At 35.8% G+C, this 20,757-nt stretch overlaps 1 protein-coding gene across 4 annotated transcripts in view; it reads right to left on the bottom strand.

Annotated features, from left to right (window-relative positions):
• The window catches only part of Zdhhc8 (zinc finger DHHC-type containing 8), a 103,661-nt gene extending 86,733 nt beyond the window's left edge, over positions 1 to 16,928 (bottom strand). The window contains exons 1-2 of one of the 4 annotated variants that reach the window (XM_069846916.1): positions 16,874 to 16,928; positions 16,533 to 16,631 (exon numbers count right to left, since the gene is read on the bottom strand). In XM_069846916.1, the coding sequence (XP_069703017.1) occupies positions 16,533 to 16,624 (92 nt within the window). In that variant the 5' untranslated portion in view covers positions 16,625 to 16,631; positions 16,874 to 16,928. The other 3 variants (XR_011336085.1, XM_069846918.1, XM_069846919.1) reach the window with 3 other exon arrangements.
• Between the last annotated feature and the right edge of the window lie 3,829 nt (positions 16,929 to 20,757).

Here is a 20,757-nt window from a genome sequence, read left to right as displayed (position 1 = left end):
GAGGAGACAAAGAGGAAGACAGAAAATAGGAAAGACTGGAGAATGCTGGGTTTGTAGTGAAAGACCTGCCATTAGGCAGAACACTATGAATGAATGAATTGTATATTAGTTGAAGACGGAGCCTGAATTTGACAAGGTTGTCAGAAGGAAATGCCACAGTGCAGATGGCAGTTTGCAGTAAAAGAAAGAATCAGGTAATCAGATCCGAATTTCATTACGATTATAACACAGAAATGTTTGGTTCGTTCCATAATTTAACAGAATGTATTCTGAAAACATTATGTATACTGGGTGTTCAGTTCAAAGTGTCTCATGGCTCGCTGTATGTCGTCATGTGGCTAGCCGATGAGCTTAGAGAATTCAATATTCCTACATCTCCGCAAAGGCGTATTACCTATATGCAAGAGAAGTTGCCTACCAAGTACGGCGTTCATTCTGAAGAGTACTTACCGATACGTACGGTAACGCCTGCAGTGGCAGGAATGTGAACTGTTTGGAAACACGTACTGAGGTGAGTTTTTTTCTTACTGTCGGGATATGGGGAGAGGGTTAAGACGATTACTTACGTATTTGTTGACATTAACTTAGACGGTCAACATGGACACGGAGCATTTGATTTGTGTTGTGGAATGTTGCCGTACGCAACCGATGATAACAAATACCCTGGGTACGACTTGCCCGCGCAAAACACAGTTCGAAAGAGGTTATGGTAGCACACAGACCGTACAGACCGCCATCTTTTGCTACGACCAAGTTATACCGTACACGTTCTTAAGTTCAGATTGAACGCTTGATTAATAGGAAACTTCTCTGACATAAAAGCTGAAACTCGCTTCAAATCGCTGACTCACCAACAGTGACGTCATGACACACTTTGAAATGAACACCAAGTATATACAGGGTGTACCGTAAGTAATGTCATTAATTTCAGGGGGTTATTCTTTGAGACATTTCAAACAAAAAAAGTTTAATACAATTTTGATAATGAATGTAAAAGTGAAAGTAATATTTTTAATTCCACAATTGCATTAATTTTAGAGATGTTATATTGATTCTACTGCTAGATCTGTTTCATATTATAAACTATCAAAATGAAAAATGTGTTAATTAAATCGCAAGGTGATAGTGTAAGGAATACGCCACTGAATGTTTACAGCAGTGATCGCCAAAAGCTGTGTCGCGACATATGCCCCTGCCTCCACTGAAGTGTAACCATGGCATCATACCGCCTCCCTCTGTTTATAGCCATCACTTCGATATAAGACAAGACATTTATCAGCAGCGGACGTACGCATGTAATGTTACAAGTGTGTAGGATAATATGTTTCGATGTCTTTTCGAAAACAGATAGTAAGTAAAAACTTAATTTTAAGGAGCATGGGAGGAAAAGTATTTATTTTGTGCAGATGGCAAAAATATGAGATAATTTGTTGTAAAATTTTAAATGAAGTATAAAAGAACAATGTACGTTGTCATTATTTTTTTGTTATGAAGACTACCACGCCCTTACCTGTAACTTGAATATTTTATTAATAAATAAACAATGAAAAGTATCGGCTTCTATGTCTTAATCAGAGTAAAATACTTCGACGTTTTTTAAGTATGTAGTCAATGTAGTGTAATTTACAACTTCGTGACCAGCCTGGCAAGTTCTTCTAATTTCAAATATCTGCTGATGTAAAGTACACGTTCTTTTTATGGTAAATAAGAAAATTTATTTATTTCATTTCATTAATAATACAGAGTGCGTCATAAAGAACGGATGAATTTCACATGGCAAGAAAATTGTAAAGATTCATCAAATCAAAAATTTATTGTTATCAACATGTTCACCAATACATGCAGTTTATTTATGGAAAACAACATTATCCATATGATGTCCTTGGCTTTCAATACAGGCATCGAGGCGTTTCCTGATGTTCGCCATCACTTTCACAGTCATAGCTGGTGCAATTGCCACGATTTCTTCACGAATCGCTGTCTTCAGATCGTCCAGTGTATGTGATCGATGTTTACAAACTTACGCCTTCAAATGGTCCCAAAGAAAGAAGTCGCAGGGCGCGAGATCTTACCGTAGCCTCGGACAATCTCAGTGCAATAGAATTTCGTCCAGGTGATTTCTTCTTTAATGTTGAACCTGTGATACGAAATGAAGCCACCCACCGCAAAATTGTATTCCGAGTTGGAGTCCTAGCGTGACATCCGATGTCGAAATGAGTCCTGAGTGGCGATCACAGACTCTTCATTTTTCAAAAATGTCTCTACGATGAAAGCAAGTTGTACACCAGACCAACACCATATTCTCAACTGAAACTGCATTCTATGGCTGACCCAACAGTCGTGGTCCCCCTCACTATATCTCTCTCCTCGTTGCGTATCGATAGTTTGAAATCCATCCGTTCTTTCTGACGCACCCTTTACAAAAATAATGAATAGGAAGATAAAAAATTAACATGGAAAAAAGTGTGTATATTTAATAAGTAGAAGAATATTATATTGCTTTTGTTTTTTGGTCACACAGTCCATCTCTGCACGTTATTCACTGCATTACCTGAGGAGATACCCATTCCACCCCTCTCCCTGCGATAGTGGTGTGCGGGTTGCATTTCTATTACGTTACAATTTCGTGGTGTTTGGTAACCACTGGTTTACAGTAAAAACTCCGACAGCTGCATGAGGGCGGGTAGGTAAAGCGACGAACAACAACGGAACAAGGACATCAACGTAGTCGCGCATGGATTCAATGACTTCTGCATGCCTGAACTAGGAGGAATGTGTATTGTAGGAAGATCAAGACTACGACGGCAAGAAGTCGTGGTAAAAGACCTCAAGAGTTTTGGATGTAAGAAGGTGGAGAAAAGTGGCAGATAACACAGAAGAATGGCGCAGAATTAAGAGCGAGACCATGGTCTATGAAGTCACAGACGATGGGAAATTCTGTTTTAATTTTAATTACAATCGTTATTATAAAAGTCACTGCTCCAGCGTGACAGTCACGTATCAAGTTTTAATTACGTATAATTTTAGGTGGAAGTTGCGTACTGGTTAAACCATGACTCACTGTACTACTAATTATCACATGGCTGCCCATTACTCACAGCACTATAATGACAATGTACTTCCCTTAGTTCACAAGGAAAAACTGTTCCTTTAAGTTACATTTTTATTAAGGATATGTTTCTAGAGATAAAAGCAACAGCCATCCGTCTCCTTCATGTTTTTAAAAACGTCGTAGGGGATTTAAAGAAATTTCAATGATTGCGTAAAATGTCTATACTCGAATTGAAGTAATAAATTACAATATGTACTTTCTTTAAAACTAGTAGTGTCGTATACTGTGTACATAACCCATATATGATACTCAATATTCCCATGAATTACTGTATGTGCGGAAAACATCAAGGCACATGAAAATAAGAGAGAAAAGAGCGAGCATACCGGAAGCAGCAATTGCTGATTTATTTGTGCATTTTTGTAGATCATGAAATGATAATTACCGAGAGAGATGGCTCACTGATAAAGCGCTGGACTCGCATTCGGGACGTCTTGAGTTTGATTCCCGATGCCGACCAATTTGATAGTTTTTTTTTCCCCGTAGTTTTTCTCGATTGAATATACATAGCTAATTTTCAGTTAAATGCAAATGCCGAATTGGACCCCAACTACCGCAAAATAATACATATAGTGTAACCGGAATAAGTATTCTCAGCAGTAAACTATAGACAGTCCCGATATGAACTGGGACTTAAAACCGCTATAGCCTAAATAAATACATAAAACTAAAAAATGACAACTGCGTGTTTTACACAATGAAAATCTAGTAACTCAATTAATTCAAGAGAAACAAAACTTAGTAACATATTTCTGTATCTAAAAATCACAAAAGAAAAGAAAAAAAGAAAATAAAAGTGTAATTAAATATATTGGTAATCTATAACAAAAACATTAGTTAAACTGTCAACAAATTATATGACGTACTTAGACAATTTTCGTTATGTAGAACTATATACAGTATAATGGCTTAATTCAGTGCAGAAATGAACATTTCACGAGCAATAATTTCTCTAATTCATGCTTCTTCAAAGCTCAACATATCGAAGTTTTTCTTCGAAGACAGTATCGCTTAACATCATAAACCATCATATGTTCTTAAAATATTCAATTTATTTTTATCGGCTGGCATATAACTTCCAGTATTGATTTCAACACTGCATTTATACATGAACATGCCAAGGAACACTACAGTGAACAAAGGATACTAGCTTCTCAGATATAACCGAAAATAAATGTAAATATCCTAAAGTTACAACAAAAGAGAGAAGCTCTATAAATTCAAAAAGGTTAATTTTATAAAATGAAGTATGTGATAATACTGTACACAAATATTTTCAAAAATCATGAAGACGAACTCTTATTTAAAACCACCAAAAGTAACTCGAAATATAACTGCAACAGAAGCCAAACAACTTACAAAAAAAGAATAACAATCAAAATTATTTTTTAAATGCAGTGATATACAGAAGTACCACACACTAATTTTGGAGCAAGGTTACGAATATGAATTGAATAATTATTATAATAGTATGCATTTAAATATCCCACATTTATTTTCCACTACAGAAATTCAGGAACACTAAAATCGTACTTTTCTTAAATGGAACAGGAAATTACGGGTTATTTATAAGTGATGTGAGTTGGACCATTTCAATTGCTTGTGATTTACAAATATCGTGAAGTTTCACAGATTCAAACAATTTTCATCTTCAAATTAAAATAGAGTTGTGAAGGGTATATTACTTGTCAAGAAATTTACATATTGCTAAATCCATATAACTGATCAATGAATGAGAAGAGGAGGCGCGACATAATGTCGGATTATACAGTAGCAATGGAACATCTGATTGCTCGACTAAAATTGACTGACGAGATCAAAAACGGATGTCAAAAATTGACTGACAAACTGACTGAACAAACATCTGCCTCAGAGATAGATGCACTGAAGGACTGACAGACCAACTGAAGAGCCAACAGATTGACTCAAGGGCTGGCTGACTGACTGACACAAGGCTGACCAATGGACTCAACTCAAGGGAAGACTGACTGACTTAAGGGAAGACCAAGTGACTGACTCAGGGACTGACAGAATGATCGACTCACTTGAGGGTCTGACAGAGCAACTGACTGAGGATCTGACAGAGCAAACGACTGACTGAGGATCTGACAGAGCAAATGCCTGACTGAAGGTCTGACAGAGCAACTGACTGAGGATCTGACAGAGTGAACGACTGACTGAGGGTCTGACAGAGTAACTGACTGAGGATCTGACAGACCAAACGACTGACTAAGGGTCTGACAGAGCAACTAACCGAGGATCTGACAGAGCAAACGACTGACTGAGGGTCTGACAGAGCAACTGACTGCGGATCTGACAGAGAGAATGACTGACTGAAGGTCTGACAGAGCAACTGACTGAGGATCTGACAGAGCAAACGCCTGACTGAGGGTCTGACAGAACAACTGACTGAGGATCTGACAGAGCAAACAACTGACTGAGGGTCTGACAGAGCGAACGACTGACTGAGGGTCTGACAGAGCAAACAACTGACTGACTGAGGAACTGACAGAGCAACCAGCTGACTGAGGAACTGACAGACAGACAGACCAACTGACTGACGGGCTGACAGACAAGACTGACTGAGGAGCTGATAAAATGACAGACTGAGGGTCTGACAGAGTGAAGTGCTGACACACTGACTGACAGACGGGCTGACAGAATGACCAAGTGACTGAGGATCTGACAGAGCAACAGACTAAAATGCTGACAAACAAAGTGGCCAATTGGAGAGCTGACAGACGGAGCAACAGACTGAACGGCTGACAGGCTGACTGACCAACTGAAGTGATGACAGATGGAATGATTGGTTCGAAGGCTGACAGATGGAATGGCTAATTGAAGAGCTGACAGACGGAGTGACTAACTTATGAAATAACTGATAGGCTGACTGATGTATGACTAAAGAGCTGACAGTTGGAAAAACCGACTGAATGGCTAACAGATTAAATGGCCAAATGAATGGCTGACAAGCAGAATGATGACAGACTGAAGCACTGAGGGATGAGCTCACTACTGAAGGACTGATTTGAGAATGACTGAGTAACTGAAGGCTCATTAACAAGGCAAGCGACTGATGGGCTTACTGATTGAGTGACTGACGACTTTATCACGTGTTTGCTTCTCCTGCTGGTTCCTTGAATGCTGTAATGTAGATTCTCAATTTCCACAGATGGTATTGCTCAGTGATGAAGCTTCATTCACTAGGAAAGACCTCTTCAACTCCCGTAACATATAGAAATCCACCTGTCACACTCTCCATCTCAATCAACCTAATGGAGAAGTGTCTTGGAAGAGGGAGGGGCCAGTGACATGGAATCCATATTCTCAAATTTGACGCCCATTGACTTCGTTTTGAGAACATGCAGAACAGAATTTACAAGATGCATGTTGCGTATGAGTAAGATAGGCTATATTGGCACAGATTTTGATGGTGACACATAAGATCAAGACACAACGAGACATGTTTCAACAGATCCACCAAAACATAATTGACAAGTGCAATATCTGCAAGGACGTTCAAGATCGTCACTTAGAGCAACTGCTATAGCCCATGTACCCAATGTGAGATTCATCATTGTAATGGAATGTCCAAACCAAAAACTAACAGTAATTAATTATTTTTGAAATGGTTTCATAAGCAATGCGAAAAGTGAACAATGACTCCCCTACATAAACTTATTCCATCAGTTTGTAATAGAAATTAATTTACACCTTGTATTTATATTAATTATTTTACTTGAATGTTTAAGTCTTTTCTCCCGCAGATTATGATCTCTCTACTTAAAAAATTGTGTATTAACACACTATACGCGATAAATACCCTATAACTGGCAGTGGTGAAAATAAATTGATTAATATTTATATCCCCATCTACATAATCATCACTATACAAAATAACTAAAGAAGAAATTAAAAAAAAAAAACAAAACCGAATCACAAACAAAACATTATATTAGAAAAGTAAGCTAATAAGCTAATGGGTTCATACCTTAGGCCTCCCCAACACACTAGATAATGAAATATCTTATGTTAAACTGTTAGGTTTTTATATGGATCCAAAATTAGGATGGCACAAACACATAGAAAGTATATGTACTAAATTGTCGAGGGTAATTTTTTTTTAGGAAGTTAAGGCCATTGGTTTCAACAGAAACTCTCAGACAGGTATATTTTGCACTGTTTGAATCTCACATTAACTATGGAATCCATATATGGGGAAGTGCAACAGGAGTCAATAGCATCTTATTACTACAAAAAAGAGCACTGAGGGTAATATTCAATAAAAATACCAAGGAATCATGTAGACTACTATTTCCAGAGTTAAAGGTAATGTCAGTTTACAATCTATTCATTTACAGAATCTTGATATTCCTTAGATCCAACATAGATTTTTATCAGACTAGATCAGATATACATTCCTTCAACACTAGGAATAAAGATAAATTAGATTACACAAGGTGCAGATTGAGTGTGAGCTCAAATACCTGCTTTTTTAATGGCATAAATATATTTAATAAGCTACCAATGGAGGCGAGAAAGTTACCAATAAATAAGTTTAAGTCTTGCATACATAGATGGTTGCTGAACAGACCTTTCTATTCAGTGAGTGAATTCATGGAGTGTGATGTAAATATTGTATTTCAGAAACGTAACCATTTCTTTATATTTTAATTATACCTTTTGTCCCTATATAAATGTTTTAACCTACAGCATACTCTGTTTATCTCTCAATGTTTGTTTTGTTTATTTCTCAGTGTTTGTTTATTGGACTATGTATGTTTATTTGCTTATAATTATTTGTTTACTTGTCTATATTTATTTGTGCTAAGTTAGTTTGTGCATGTGTGAATGTATGTGTGTGTGTGTATACTATCGAACCTGACAATGTCATATCCAGGCCTTGTACACTGGTTTCTGACAAATATTATTATTATTATTATTATTATTATTATTACCCCATTTATAGTATAAATGGACTGTTCGGAAAGGGTCTTGATTCTTCTCGACCAGGGGCGGCAAATTCGTATAGTAAACAGAATAGTCACCATATGAATACCTGTGGAACAGCAACTGTAGTGGGGGAAGCTAAGCGCTCTGAGAGCAGCTATTTCCTAGCCCTGTATCTCGACCAAACACTAGTCAAACACATTGTAGGGTTCTCGTGATGTAGGGTGAATATAATGCCAGCCAATAAGTACGACATAATTGCTATACATATAATGCATTAATAAAAGTAATTTATCGATACTGTATTACTTTTATTATTCATTTTTACTATTAGTAATTATATTATTATATTATTTAATAGAATCTGTTAATCAATTTTAAATTACGCTACGATAATTATTTCTATTGGTATGTGGTTCCATCAATTCCAATCAATACAAAGTGAGGTCTCTTGCAATAAAGGTACACTGAATTAGCATTTAATTACGTGTCATTACAGCGTTTGTATTAAATGCACGAATATAGTTCAAAATAAAAAGTGAAAAAGATAATGGATACCCAACCATGTCAAGGTCATTTACGCACATTCCCTTCAAATATATCTTATAACCTCACTCATTTCACTATCAACTCACTCACTGGAATTACGACACTGACACTGATACTATCCTGATTTCACTAACACTTCAAAAACACTGTTAAAATACTTTGCTCTACTACTATAAAACTTCACTGACACAAACATACTTCACTGACACTATTACACAATTCACTAACACAACACACTTCTTCACTGATACAACACTTCAAATAAAAAAAACATCAATTACACCCTTTAAGTAATGTGATGATGATAATTATGATTATGACCACCATCACCACCTTCATCCTGTCAAGTGTTTGGCCTATTAAGACTTGTTAGTTACAGGCTCTTACTTACTTACAAATGGCTTTTAAGGAACCCGAAGGTTCATTGCCGCCCTCACATAAGCACGCCATCGGTCCCTATCCTGTGCAAGATTAATCCATTCTTTATCATCATATCCCACCTCCCTCAAATCCATTTTAATATTATCCTCCCATCTACGTCTCGGCCTCCCCAAAGGTCTTTTTCCCTCCGGCCTCCCAACTAACACTCTATATGCATTTCTGGATTCGTCCATACGTGCTACATGCCCTGCCCATCTCAAACGTCTGGATTTAATGTTCCTAATTATGTCAGGTGAAGAATACAATGCGTGCAGTTCTGCGTTGTGTAACTTTTTCCATTCTCCTGTAACTTCATTCCGCTTAGCCCCAAATATTTTCCTAAGAACCTTATTCTCAAACACCCTTAACCTATGTTCCTCTCTCAGAGTGAGAGTCCAAGTTTCACAACCATAAAGAACAACCGGTAATATAACTGTTTTATAAATTCTAACTTTCAGATTTTTTGACAGCAGACTAGATGATAAAAGCTTCTCAATCGAATAATAACAGGCATTTCCCATATTTATTCTGCGTTTAATTTCCTCCCGAGTGTCTATATTTGTTACTGATGCTCCAAGATATTTGAATTTTTCCACCCCTTCGAAGGATAAATCTCCAATTTTTATATTTCTATTTCGTACAATATTCTGGTCACGGCTCTACATTATATAATCTTTCCATCTCTTGAAAAGACTTCCTAAGTTTCTTTCCCCTTTTACTTGATAATTCATCATTAATTTAAGTAGGCCTACACTCTCAGAATCCTAGAAGAAGGAAAAGTGATGCGCAACTAACAGCCTCTCCTATCAAAAGGCATCCTCGCCTTCCCCTGTTCCACTCTGGTACTACAGCAGAGGTTCTGGCAATTGAGTCACAGGGGTATAACTGTTCCACAAGTATAGAGAAAATGCTGAACATGCTAGTCTGTCCAGAGACTAATAAGGTGGACTTAACTATTTTTAGTTAGCAATCAATTCAAGGAGCATATACACAGCGTTTGAGCAAAGATGTTCCCCATTACCAAGAAAACTGGTTGGCGGGCGGGAATGATGCGAATTCCGGCATTATGTCTTTCTTGTTACAGCAGATTCCAACGGCTCTGAAGTCAATATTCAGTGTGTCTCTGTTGTGTACGTTAATGTTGTGATGTACAGTATAGAACAACGCATTTTTATATGCGAGACTTTCGTGAAATATACGTGAAAAACGTGTTGCCGTAAATTCAGACGTTTTCTGGATGGTCCTGTACCAAATAAGAAAACAATATTCAAACTTGTAAAGAAATTTAACGAGACAAGCTCAGTTCAAAATAAGAAGTGTCGTGTGAATAAACGGGTCTTAACTGGAAACATTAGATGAAATAGGTTTTTGATTAGAATGAAGGCTTCAAAAATCTTCATGCAGATTAGCACAGGAAATAGTGCCAAAAATCTCAGTTCAACATGCCACTAAATTGTTGAAGTTAAAACCATACAAAACTTGTGTAGTGCATAACATAAGTGAAAATGAACTACAGAAAGTGTCCAGAAATGTGCTGAAGCGATGTCAAGCATGCTTGAATGCCAAAGGTCACCATTTCCAGCAATTACTACAATAACGTAAGCATTTTATTTCAGTATTATGAGTTTTATTTTGCCGTTTGGCGGGAGACAGGCAACCCGTATAGCATGCGGAGGCCACATGCTACAGGTAGTGAGTGAACATCTTGGCTCGAACGCTCTATACTTGCTTTCAAAGTTATACAAAACATTCCACGGTAAAAAAACTTTGCAAATTACTTGTCGAAAAAAACTCTTAATACGTACAATGCATAGCCTATAACCAAATGGACACTAGAGGTGCGCTATGCATAGACATTTTGCTAGCCCGCGCTACGAGCGTGCTAAACTAGCCCCGGCTAGTACAGCCCCGGCTGATTACTTGTACAGGATTCATATCATATCATGTCACTAATACTGGTTTATGAATACGAAAAACGTTAGTTCACAGATCATCCACCGGAAGCCTGCGCTAAGAATGTCTATGAATATGGCCCAATAAGTTTTACTTGACAAAACAGCAGGAAACATACATACGACAGCTTTATATGCCAAATTTTAAAGCAGAGGAAAGAGATTGCAAGACATTGTCTTCTAAAGTGTGAGGTGTTCTCGAAGCAAAATAAGAATTAACTTTTGGATTCAATCATTAGAGAAGAGGAAGACCAACACTGTGCAAAGGTCCTGAAACTTATGAAAGGAGCTGGGATAACAATCGTAAGTATGTAGGGCAGTACAAAATCACAGATATCTCAACTTTAAGAATAATTACCATACTCATTCACGAATGTTACACAAGGTGATCTATTTCAGTGAACAAATTAACATTGTATACCAAACATATTCTTTTCCTGTAGAAAAATTTACTCCAATCTGACAGGGCACTGTTTTTAAATAAAAGCACACTCCAACTAACTTGATCCAGTCTATGGTCTTTATTAACTAGTGTCCTTGAGTAAATGCTTAGACACACGTTTAAAAACGAAATATGTAGGCCTATCCTAAAGTATCAATTTTCATAATGCCATCACGTGTTAAAGAAGAGGTGTTAACAGGCTCTGTCTGATGGAGCTTAGATCTCACAAATTCTCTCTATCCTCAACTTCAAAATGATTTCAGAAGTACTATAGTTATTGTATTCACACTTATGAAACCACAAACTTTCGTTCAACTGGAAGATTCAAGACAATTCCGAGCTAAGTCTTAAATAGCTTAAGAGCACAGGGTAGCGTCCACATCTGTGGAGTAATGGTCAGTGCGTCTGGCCGCGAAACCAGGTGGCCCAGGTTCGAATCCCGGTCGGGGCAAGTTATGTGGTTGAGGTTTTTTCCGGGGTTTTCCCTCAATGCAATACGAGCAAATGCTGGCTAACTTTCGGTGCTGGACCCTGGACTCATTTCACCGGCATTATCACCTTCATTTCATTCAGACGCTAAATAACCTGAGATGTTGATACAGCAACATAAAATAACCCTATTAAAAAAAAATCACAGGGTAGCTCTACAAATTCTAAGGTCATGCGTTCGACTCCTGAACAGGGCCTTTGATATTTCCACTTGGCCCAATCCTTCTAGCTGCACTGTGGCTCTCTGTAACCAATGTAAGTTCCAAAGAGTTTTCCACTGAGGCAAAGACGGAATGCTCGTAAGACTGACATTCCTGCTGCTACTAATACCAATTGTCCGCAAAGGTGGTAGTCTAGGTCCTGCTAGTCGGCAATAAAGACAGCTTTACTAATATCAAATAGTTTCTACCCCAATACGCGTAATTTTTAAAACAATTCCTCTTCACTTTAACAGCATAAACTTTTACGGTAATGAAATGTCAGGGATACAAATTCAGAAACAAAATTTGGACCACTGAATTTTGTTTCTGGGTCTGTACAATCTCAAGTCCCCCCCAAAAAACTTAATATCTAACAAATAAATATGCAATGTGGTCACTATTCAATAGTGTTCATAATTTAAATTCTTAAAATATAATTGAAATAGAATTAGATATAATTGAAACAGTTGTACAAACAATTTTTTTTTTGATAAAGGCTTCTTTAATGAGACATGTTTCGTGGCTACTACTTCTTCATCATCAGTAATTAACAGTAAGCTTACTTCTCCAAAGAAATAGGGATGCTATTATAGTTAAAACGTATACAAATTTTCCTGGAAAAAAAAAAAAATACACGAGGCTGAGTCAAAAAGTAACCTTACTTAATATATAAATTATAAATCAGACTCACATAGTAGAACGTAATACTACACATATTATATGTAAAACATCTGTATAACAGGAACACTTGCATTGAATATAGTGGGGACTATGTTGAAAAGGGAGGAAGTGTTTGTAGTCTTATTCTACAGATTCAATTATTAAAACAATTATGAAGGGGGGAGACACACACACACAGGACTGACTCAACAACCACAACAAATTAATAGACGCCATCTGGAAAAAAGTTAAGATCCTGGAAGATGAAAACTGGACGAGAGAGTTCAGCTGGATAAAAGCTCATGCAGGATATCACAGGAATGAATTGACAGATAAACTTGTGAAGAAAGCAGCAGTACACGGCTCTAAAATCTGTTATGAGAGAGTACTGAAAAGCCACATAGTAAAAGAGTGGCGAGAAAGGAGTGAAGATCAATGGGAAAGGAAATGGCAAACGGCTACAAAAGGAGAAGTAACCAAGTCTTTCTTCCCACGATAAAAAAATATGCTAAAAATGAACATCTCTCTTACATCAAACCTGGCAGTCCCCTTGACTGGCCAGGGACAGCTCAGGTCCTATTATCACGTTTTCAGATTATGGATAGCCCACAATGCACATGCAATGCTCCAGAGCAAACGGTTGGTCACATTATATAAGAATGTCAAAAATCAGAAAAATTAAGAAATGACCTCAAAAACGAAATTGGGAAGAAAGGTGAAAACGGGTCAGTAACGAAAATTTCAATGATAAATGCTCACAAGAAGGAATTTCTTAAGTTTGCCAACAGCATCGATTTCCAGCTTCTATGATACCCCCAGGAAATAAAGACATACTAGATGGGGGGGGGGGGGGGGAATCATGATATCAAATTGAATTTAAGTTTAATTAAGCACTTATCAGAACACTACTTATTAAATCAGGAAAATACTGTACGAACTTATTGTCAAGATACAGAAATACTAGATGTACTCATATTACGAGACTATAATAGGTGTTACATAGTACAGCAAGACATTAAACTAAGGATGAAATCAATAACAATGTTAAGAATAATCAGCATGTAGTGGGGGGGGACGCACGCACGCACACACACACACACACAGAGTTATTCCTGTAGCAATCAAATGGATGCAATTGATTGTAGACATCCATTTGAGCTGTTGAAAAGAATATGCACATACTACTTTATGAAAAAGTTTGTGCAGTGTTTTCAGTGACATTGCTGACTTGAATAACAACAAAGAATGAAAGAGAGTGAGATGTATTGTGTAACCATAGTCGAATAATACGCCAGCTGTGATGCCTTCAGTTACCTCAATTCATGTTCGTTTCACAAAGCTCTTTGTAATACTATATAATTATGAATGATACAGCGTGTTACTGAAAGTGCCAAACAATGCAAACTGTTCTATGCAATGACAAAAAATATATCGTAAAATTTAATTAATAGAGTAACACACTATACAATAGTACAGGTAACTTCATGATCAATATATGATTTATATTTCACAGAGCTATGTCTCGTGAATGCAAAAGTGGAGATAAGGATATGTCAGACCACAATCCTTAACTTGAAAGACAAAAAAAAATTAACTTTTTTGTTTACATCGAAACAACCCAACCCATTCTACTCTATTCTAGTCTACTCTAGTACTGGTATCTTAAAATTAAACTATCCTAACCCACCCTAATCCGTTCTAACCTAACATCATTTAATCCAGTGCAAATGTGATGCCAGCTTGAACATTGTGACCAAATGAAGAGAAAATGGAATTGCCTAGGTCGTTGGCTAAGAAGAAACTGCCTACTGAAGGATGTACTGAAAGGAACGATGAACGAGAGAAAAGTTCGAAACAAAAGAAGATATAAATGATAGACAACATTAAGATATATGGATCATCTACGGAGATTAAGAAAATACAGAGACTGGAGAATGCTAGGTTTGCAGTGAAAGACCTGTCCTTGGACAGAAAACTATGAATAAAAGGCTACCGTACATATAAGTAGCCTACACTAAGGATGTACTAGGAATAATGTTGCATTACCGTTAGCAAAGTTACGAAAGTACTAGTAGCTACATTATAAGTTATAGTCTAAGCTAGGTATTAATAGACTCTGGCAGAAATATAAGTGAAACAATAGCAATTATATATCTTAGAAATACTGTAGGATATAGAAATAAGAAAAGAAATATAGATTCGCAAAGAACTTAACACTTTTAAATCCAGAGACAAAATAACGGAATTTAAACAATTAACAACAAATACGATCATAATATTGAAAGAGTGACCCAACAGCTATATTACAATACGTAGCTACCTACTAAAAGTTACTTTCAAACCTAGTGTAAATAGTAGAATACTAAAGAAACCTATTCTGTCGAAACTTCATGAGGCTGAAACTTACAGAAAGTCTAACTTAATCTATGATTTTAGGTAACATTTTTTTCAGAAACTGTTCAATTAAATATTCACCTAAATTCCCTATAACCATGATCGATATTTTATGATGAGGCAGCAATTCTCCTACCAGCAATAAATGCGTTGGTATAATTAATTGTAATATCCCTATAATAAAAGAGTTTCGAGATGGATTTACAAAAAGCACACTTATAATACTTTTTGCTATCGCTAACTAGCCCTCTATTTCTCACAAATTGTAGCACGGAGTCAGATTTCCTTCATGCACTTCTTAAAGTTTTCATGACAATATCATAAATAGGAAACATAAAAATAAAAATAACAACAATAATGATAATAATAACACTGCAATTATAAGAGTCCATTTTGTAACAAACATCAATATCTTACAGTAAAGTGTGCTTGTAGGCTATGTAGTTCTGTAGGCTTAGGCTAAATGAATTTTATAAAGTTTAATTTGGATTGGAAATTAGAACTTGTACACACTCAACTGTTTTTCATAAATCAAATACATAAATATGTATATCATAATTGTGTTCCTAGGTACGAATTATACATTCTACAAAACTCTACTGACAGCTACCTGTCAATTCTTCCACCATATGCAAATGTTCAATTCTTAAATGACCAATATCATTAACCTATTAGTCAATATTTTTAAGATGAAACTGGCTTACATTTAACTTTAAATGTGCGAAATGATTAAAAGAAAAGCAAGTAGGCTAATTATGTTATTATACTTCCACAATTACTGAACTTGGCCTATACCATAAACAAACAACTACACAAGATTTAGCGGTTTAATCCAAGTTTTATAACTATGCAAATTAATGTTATAAAAACTTATACTAGAAACTTCAGTGATGTGTTTGAATGTGTAAATATTGTGTACATTTGTTTAAACAAACAAGTGTCATTTACTTCATTTTACAGTTCATCTAGCTACCCCTTTCATATAACGATTAATGCATGAAATAAAAGCGTAATGATTCTTTTCCGTCATTGTATGGAGATTATATATCAATGTGAGATTATATTTAATGGATATATAATAATCAATTTCGATTTGCTACTCCTGAGAGATAGAAGCTACGAATCACTACACAGCTGACAGACTTATGGATACACAAGAACATATGACACATTGCAAATTTGAAAATCGGCTGACAATATACAGCCTACAATTATATTGGATATATTTTCAATTATTTTATGATACATAAGTCAGCAACGTTTATTTTCCCATGTGTATTTTCAGTGGATTGTCGGCTGTCCTAATGGCCTTTTCAGTGCCACCTTGGGTTTTATCACGAGTAAAACTAACTTGCTCTACTTACGGAAAATAGTAGAACAACGTCGTTGTTCCCAACAGCAATACCCAAGCGAAAGTGGCAGGTATATATTTCGTGAAACTATCACATTTCGGCATTATGTTTCTGGAACAATAATTACAGACAAATTAATCGCAAAGTTTTCTGCTACAAGTCAACATGGCCGCACCTATTCACTGACGGACTATATTTCAATGAATTAGGACTTCCGTAAAAGAGTAAATGAAACAATAAGTTGTTTTCACTAGAACTATAAAAGTGCACTTCTTATGCTGTCACATAAAGAAATTTTGGTTTCGATCACTAAGTCCTTAATCAAATAAACCTAATAGCAAGATATTATATACAGCGCTCAGCTTTATAGATGTCATCTGGTCTCTTAATGTATTCGTCCGCGAAATCTTCTTCAAACAGCCTTCAAAATCAGAACCTCTCATTGATATGCATGCCAAAAAGCAACGAGATATAAGGAGTAGGCGTTAAAACAACCAAAATGTCGGAATCATTAAGGTTACTGTCATTATCACACAATTCTAGCTTAAAATAAGTTATTATGCTGTCATACGGTCCTATCGTCTGCACATCTAAATTCAATGGCTTTAATGTACAGCTAACAATACACACTCGTAACAATGATGATAAAATAGCCACTGTTTAGCAAAGACTAATTTCCACATAGTTATTAATCTTCTCTTTATTGACGGTTTCATCAGTGCTAAGGAAAGTACCAGAGAAAGTACTCAATAAAACGTTATATTTTAGATAAAAAGTGAAACAAGAAGCGGATACTTCAAGAGGGCACTATTATCTCTGGAAATACTTTGTAGTATGGCGCTTCACTTAGCTGAGGTCACAGTCCTGTTTTCAATAGTGATTAATGTGAAATATTTATATATGAAATGAAGTGAATGACCTCCCATTCCCACGCCCTTGATTGCAGTTTCTTAAAGTAAAAAATAAACAAATTTAATAGACAATTGCATTTTGAAAAGGAAACGATAAAATTTAATATTCACTATATTACTGCAAATACTGTGTACTGTAGTGTGTTTTGTTTGCTGTCATACGTATAACATTTCGGGGTTACATTTTTGTACAAATTAATAAATAATCCGTGTCTTTGTTTTTCATTTACGGGAAATAAACAATCTGAAAAATAGTGACTAGTAATGTGTGTAAAATGGCATAACACAAGTATATATGAAACATCAAACACAGCTCACCTATTGACAGTGACTAATAAATTTTATTAATTCCTTTTACAGAGTGCAGGATTTAATTGGAAAATCCAATATATACTGGAGTAATAAAACATTCACCCAAAGCAATGCACAGCGAGACCCATTTATTTATTGATCATTTCTGTCTCATATCCTCTGTTGTTCCTATACAAAATAATGTGAACATTTTCTGCTACAGTGTCCATAAAATGTTTATGGAAAACAACTTTCTTAGACTGAACGCCCCTAATATTATAGTTTATTATTTCATAATAAGGACACAGTTTATTATTAGAATCAAAATTAATAGTATAGCACAGCAGTGCACAACCAGTGCCCTGCGGGCCTCATGTGGCCTGTCACTATGTTTGCTGCGGTCCAATAGTATAGTTTCAAACTTAAAATTTAAAAAAACATTTGAACAGACCTGTATTATTAATGACTATAAATTATAGTAATCACTAATTAGTAAGACATTTATGTAAATTGTATTTATTATTGGAGGATGTCTACGGCCCTCCAAAAGAACATTTTTTTTAATATTAGCCCCAGTATTCATAAGGTTGAGCACCCCTGGTATAGCATATAAGCTTAGGCCTAAAGTAGGTAGGTAGTACCTGCGTAGGTAATTAAATAAATTATAGAGAATGGTAGCCTATGAAGAAGAGTGAAGTTCATTCATATACTGTTATTTTCTTCTTTTTTTCTGTTGCAATTAATCACAACTATAATGTCCTTATTTCTGTACAATAAAGTTTACCTAAAAAAATCATAAATTACCTATATCATACAACATTGTTTCTTAATATAATTACATATCCATACAGTTTTCAACATACTGACATGTAACAATAACTATTTTAGCACATTAGAGATTGTGAAATGTTATCAACTGAGAATGACAAAACTAATACAGCGACTTCAATTAGGAATTAAATTCCTGATGTTATAATCTAAATATTTATTATTTTATCCATTTCTCTGAGCAACTGAATATTTAAACCCATAATTATCCTATATAATTTATTATTGTCTTGACAATATGTTTGCTTACCTTCATATATTAATCTGAAATGGTAAATCATATTTCAAACAGTGCTCACTTGTTCTATTTTTATTGTTACAATTTCAATTACAAATTTAAAAAGGGGAATAAATCTTTCGGTATATCCCTTGTAAAACATGCAATTTTCTCGAGTTGTTTTCTCATTTTAAAGGGATATAAATATTAAATAGGTACTTTAATTAATATAAAAATTTGGAATACATCTTTGTGTCACTAGGCCATCTTAGGTACAAGGAGGAGATAGGTAAAAAGCGTATGTTACACTTTATGAAAAAAATTAGAAATTTCAGAGAATTAAAACACAGGCTTTTCGCTTCTACTCTCAAAGAGCTTTCAGTCTAGCTATACAGCTAACCTAAATATGAAATCTGTTGAGAAGTCGAAGATTTTCTTTCTAAGAAATGACAAGTTTAACTTAATAAACGAAACTGAACTGAGACAATATCTGGATAACCACTGGTTATAAATATTGTTAGATTCTCAATAGTTGTACAACTAAATTACATATCCCTAAATTTATTATACCTCATTGTATGCTCAATCAAACATCTGTTGAATCTGAAACTCAAATCTTATTTTATGGAGAAATATTATAGTAGGTATACAGATTACAGTCAGTAAACTTTAAGCTAATCTTGTAAATTAGATGGACATGTTTTGTAAAAATTGTTGTTTAGTCAATTGTCCGAAGACAAGTCTGAACCTCACAAGTGATACAAGAAGGCACCACTTACGAGGCAACTAGGCCAGGAGATAATGGGATAATGTAGCCAGTTCCTTTTCCCATTGTAAGAATTATTCATTAATAAATAATATACCAGCAGTGACGGCTCGTGGGTATTGAATTCAGGGGGGCTGCGTACAAAAATAATTTAAAGATTAGTTCCATGCGCCTTGTCTTGTAGGTTGCAAACTTTTGAATCATCTTCTTATTAAAATCCGATAGGCTATGCCATTTAAAATAATCTTTACAATGGAAAACACAGTTAATCCGGTCAGTCTCTCTTCTCTTATCGTATTTCTAAGATAGGATTTTACTCTCTTCAAACACGAAAAGCAACGTTCTGGTTCGGAAGTTGTCATTGGTATGGTGATAGCTATGCGTAGTAGTTCCACAACTTCTGAAAATGAGGCCTCCAAGTTCTCAGATAGAAGGAACTGCAAGAGCTTGCCTGCGTCACTGATATTTCTGAATTCTTGTCTCTGATACAACACAGTGAGTTCCGTGTTTAGTTTGTCTTTATCGAACATTGGAAAAAGCTTCACACAAATTTTCTTGACACAGAAGAGAAGATAATATCAGATGATCTATGAACTCAAATCGGATGTTAGCTTGTGTGAAAATGAGGTTACACACTTCCTTGCCTGCCGCAACCCTTGTCTGAATCCCTTCGAACTTACGCCGCTTTTTAGGGATTTCATTTTCACAGATCTCGCTGCTCAACAACTGTGCACTGTTCCGTATTGTCTCTATGGCATTAACAATGCTTGATATGCAGAGACGGCCTCGGTAGCATAGTCGGTTGCGAGTTTGATCCCGGCCCAGGTCGATGGCATTTAAATGTGTTTAAATAAGACAGACTCATGTCAGTAGATTTACTGTCATTTAAAAGAATCCTGCGGGAAAAAATTCCGGCACACCGGCGATGCTAATACAGTGAAACCTGTTTAAGACGGAAGTGGCATGGTCCTAATTTTTTTTCCGTTGTGGACAGGTTTCCGTATTATTCAGGTGTGACATTAAAATGGAATATTTTGTCATTCATATACATGAAAAACAAAATGGCATGCCGCAAACTGCAAGAAGTACAAAATATTCCATTTAACACTACTCACATTAAATCAGCTTTCTGTCGCTTATTACGTTGGTGAATCATCTTGATTAAAATCTCATTTTCTGTAGAAATATTATCGTAACTCACTCATTAGTCATTAAACATTACTA

The sequence above is a fragment of the Periplaneta americana genome, chromosome 15 (assembly GCF_040183065.1).
Source record: "Periplaneta americana isolate PAMFEO1 chromosome 15, P.americana_PAMFEO1_priV1, whole genome shotgun sequence".
Lineage (NCBI taxonomy): Eukaryota > Metazoa > Arthropoda > Insecta > Blattodea > Blattidae > Periplaneta > Periplaneta americana.
The sequence above is the reverse complement of the archived record's forward strand: the minus strand, read 5'-3'. Positions and strand labels throughout refer to the sequence as shown.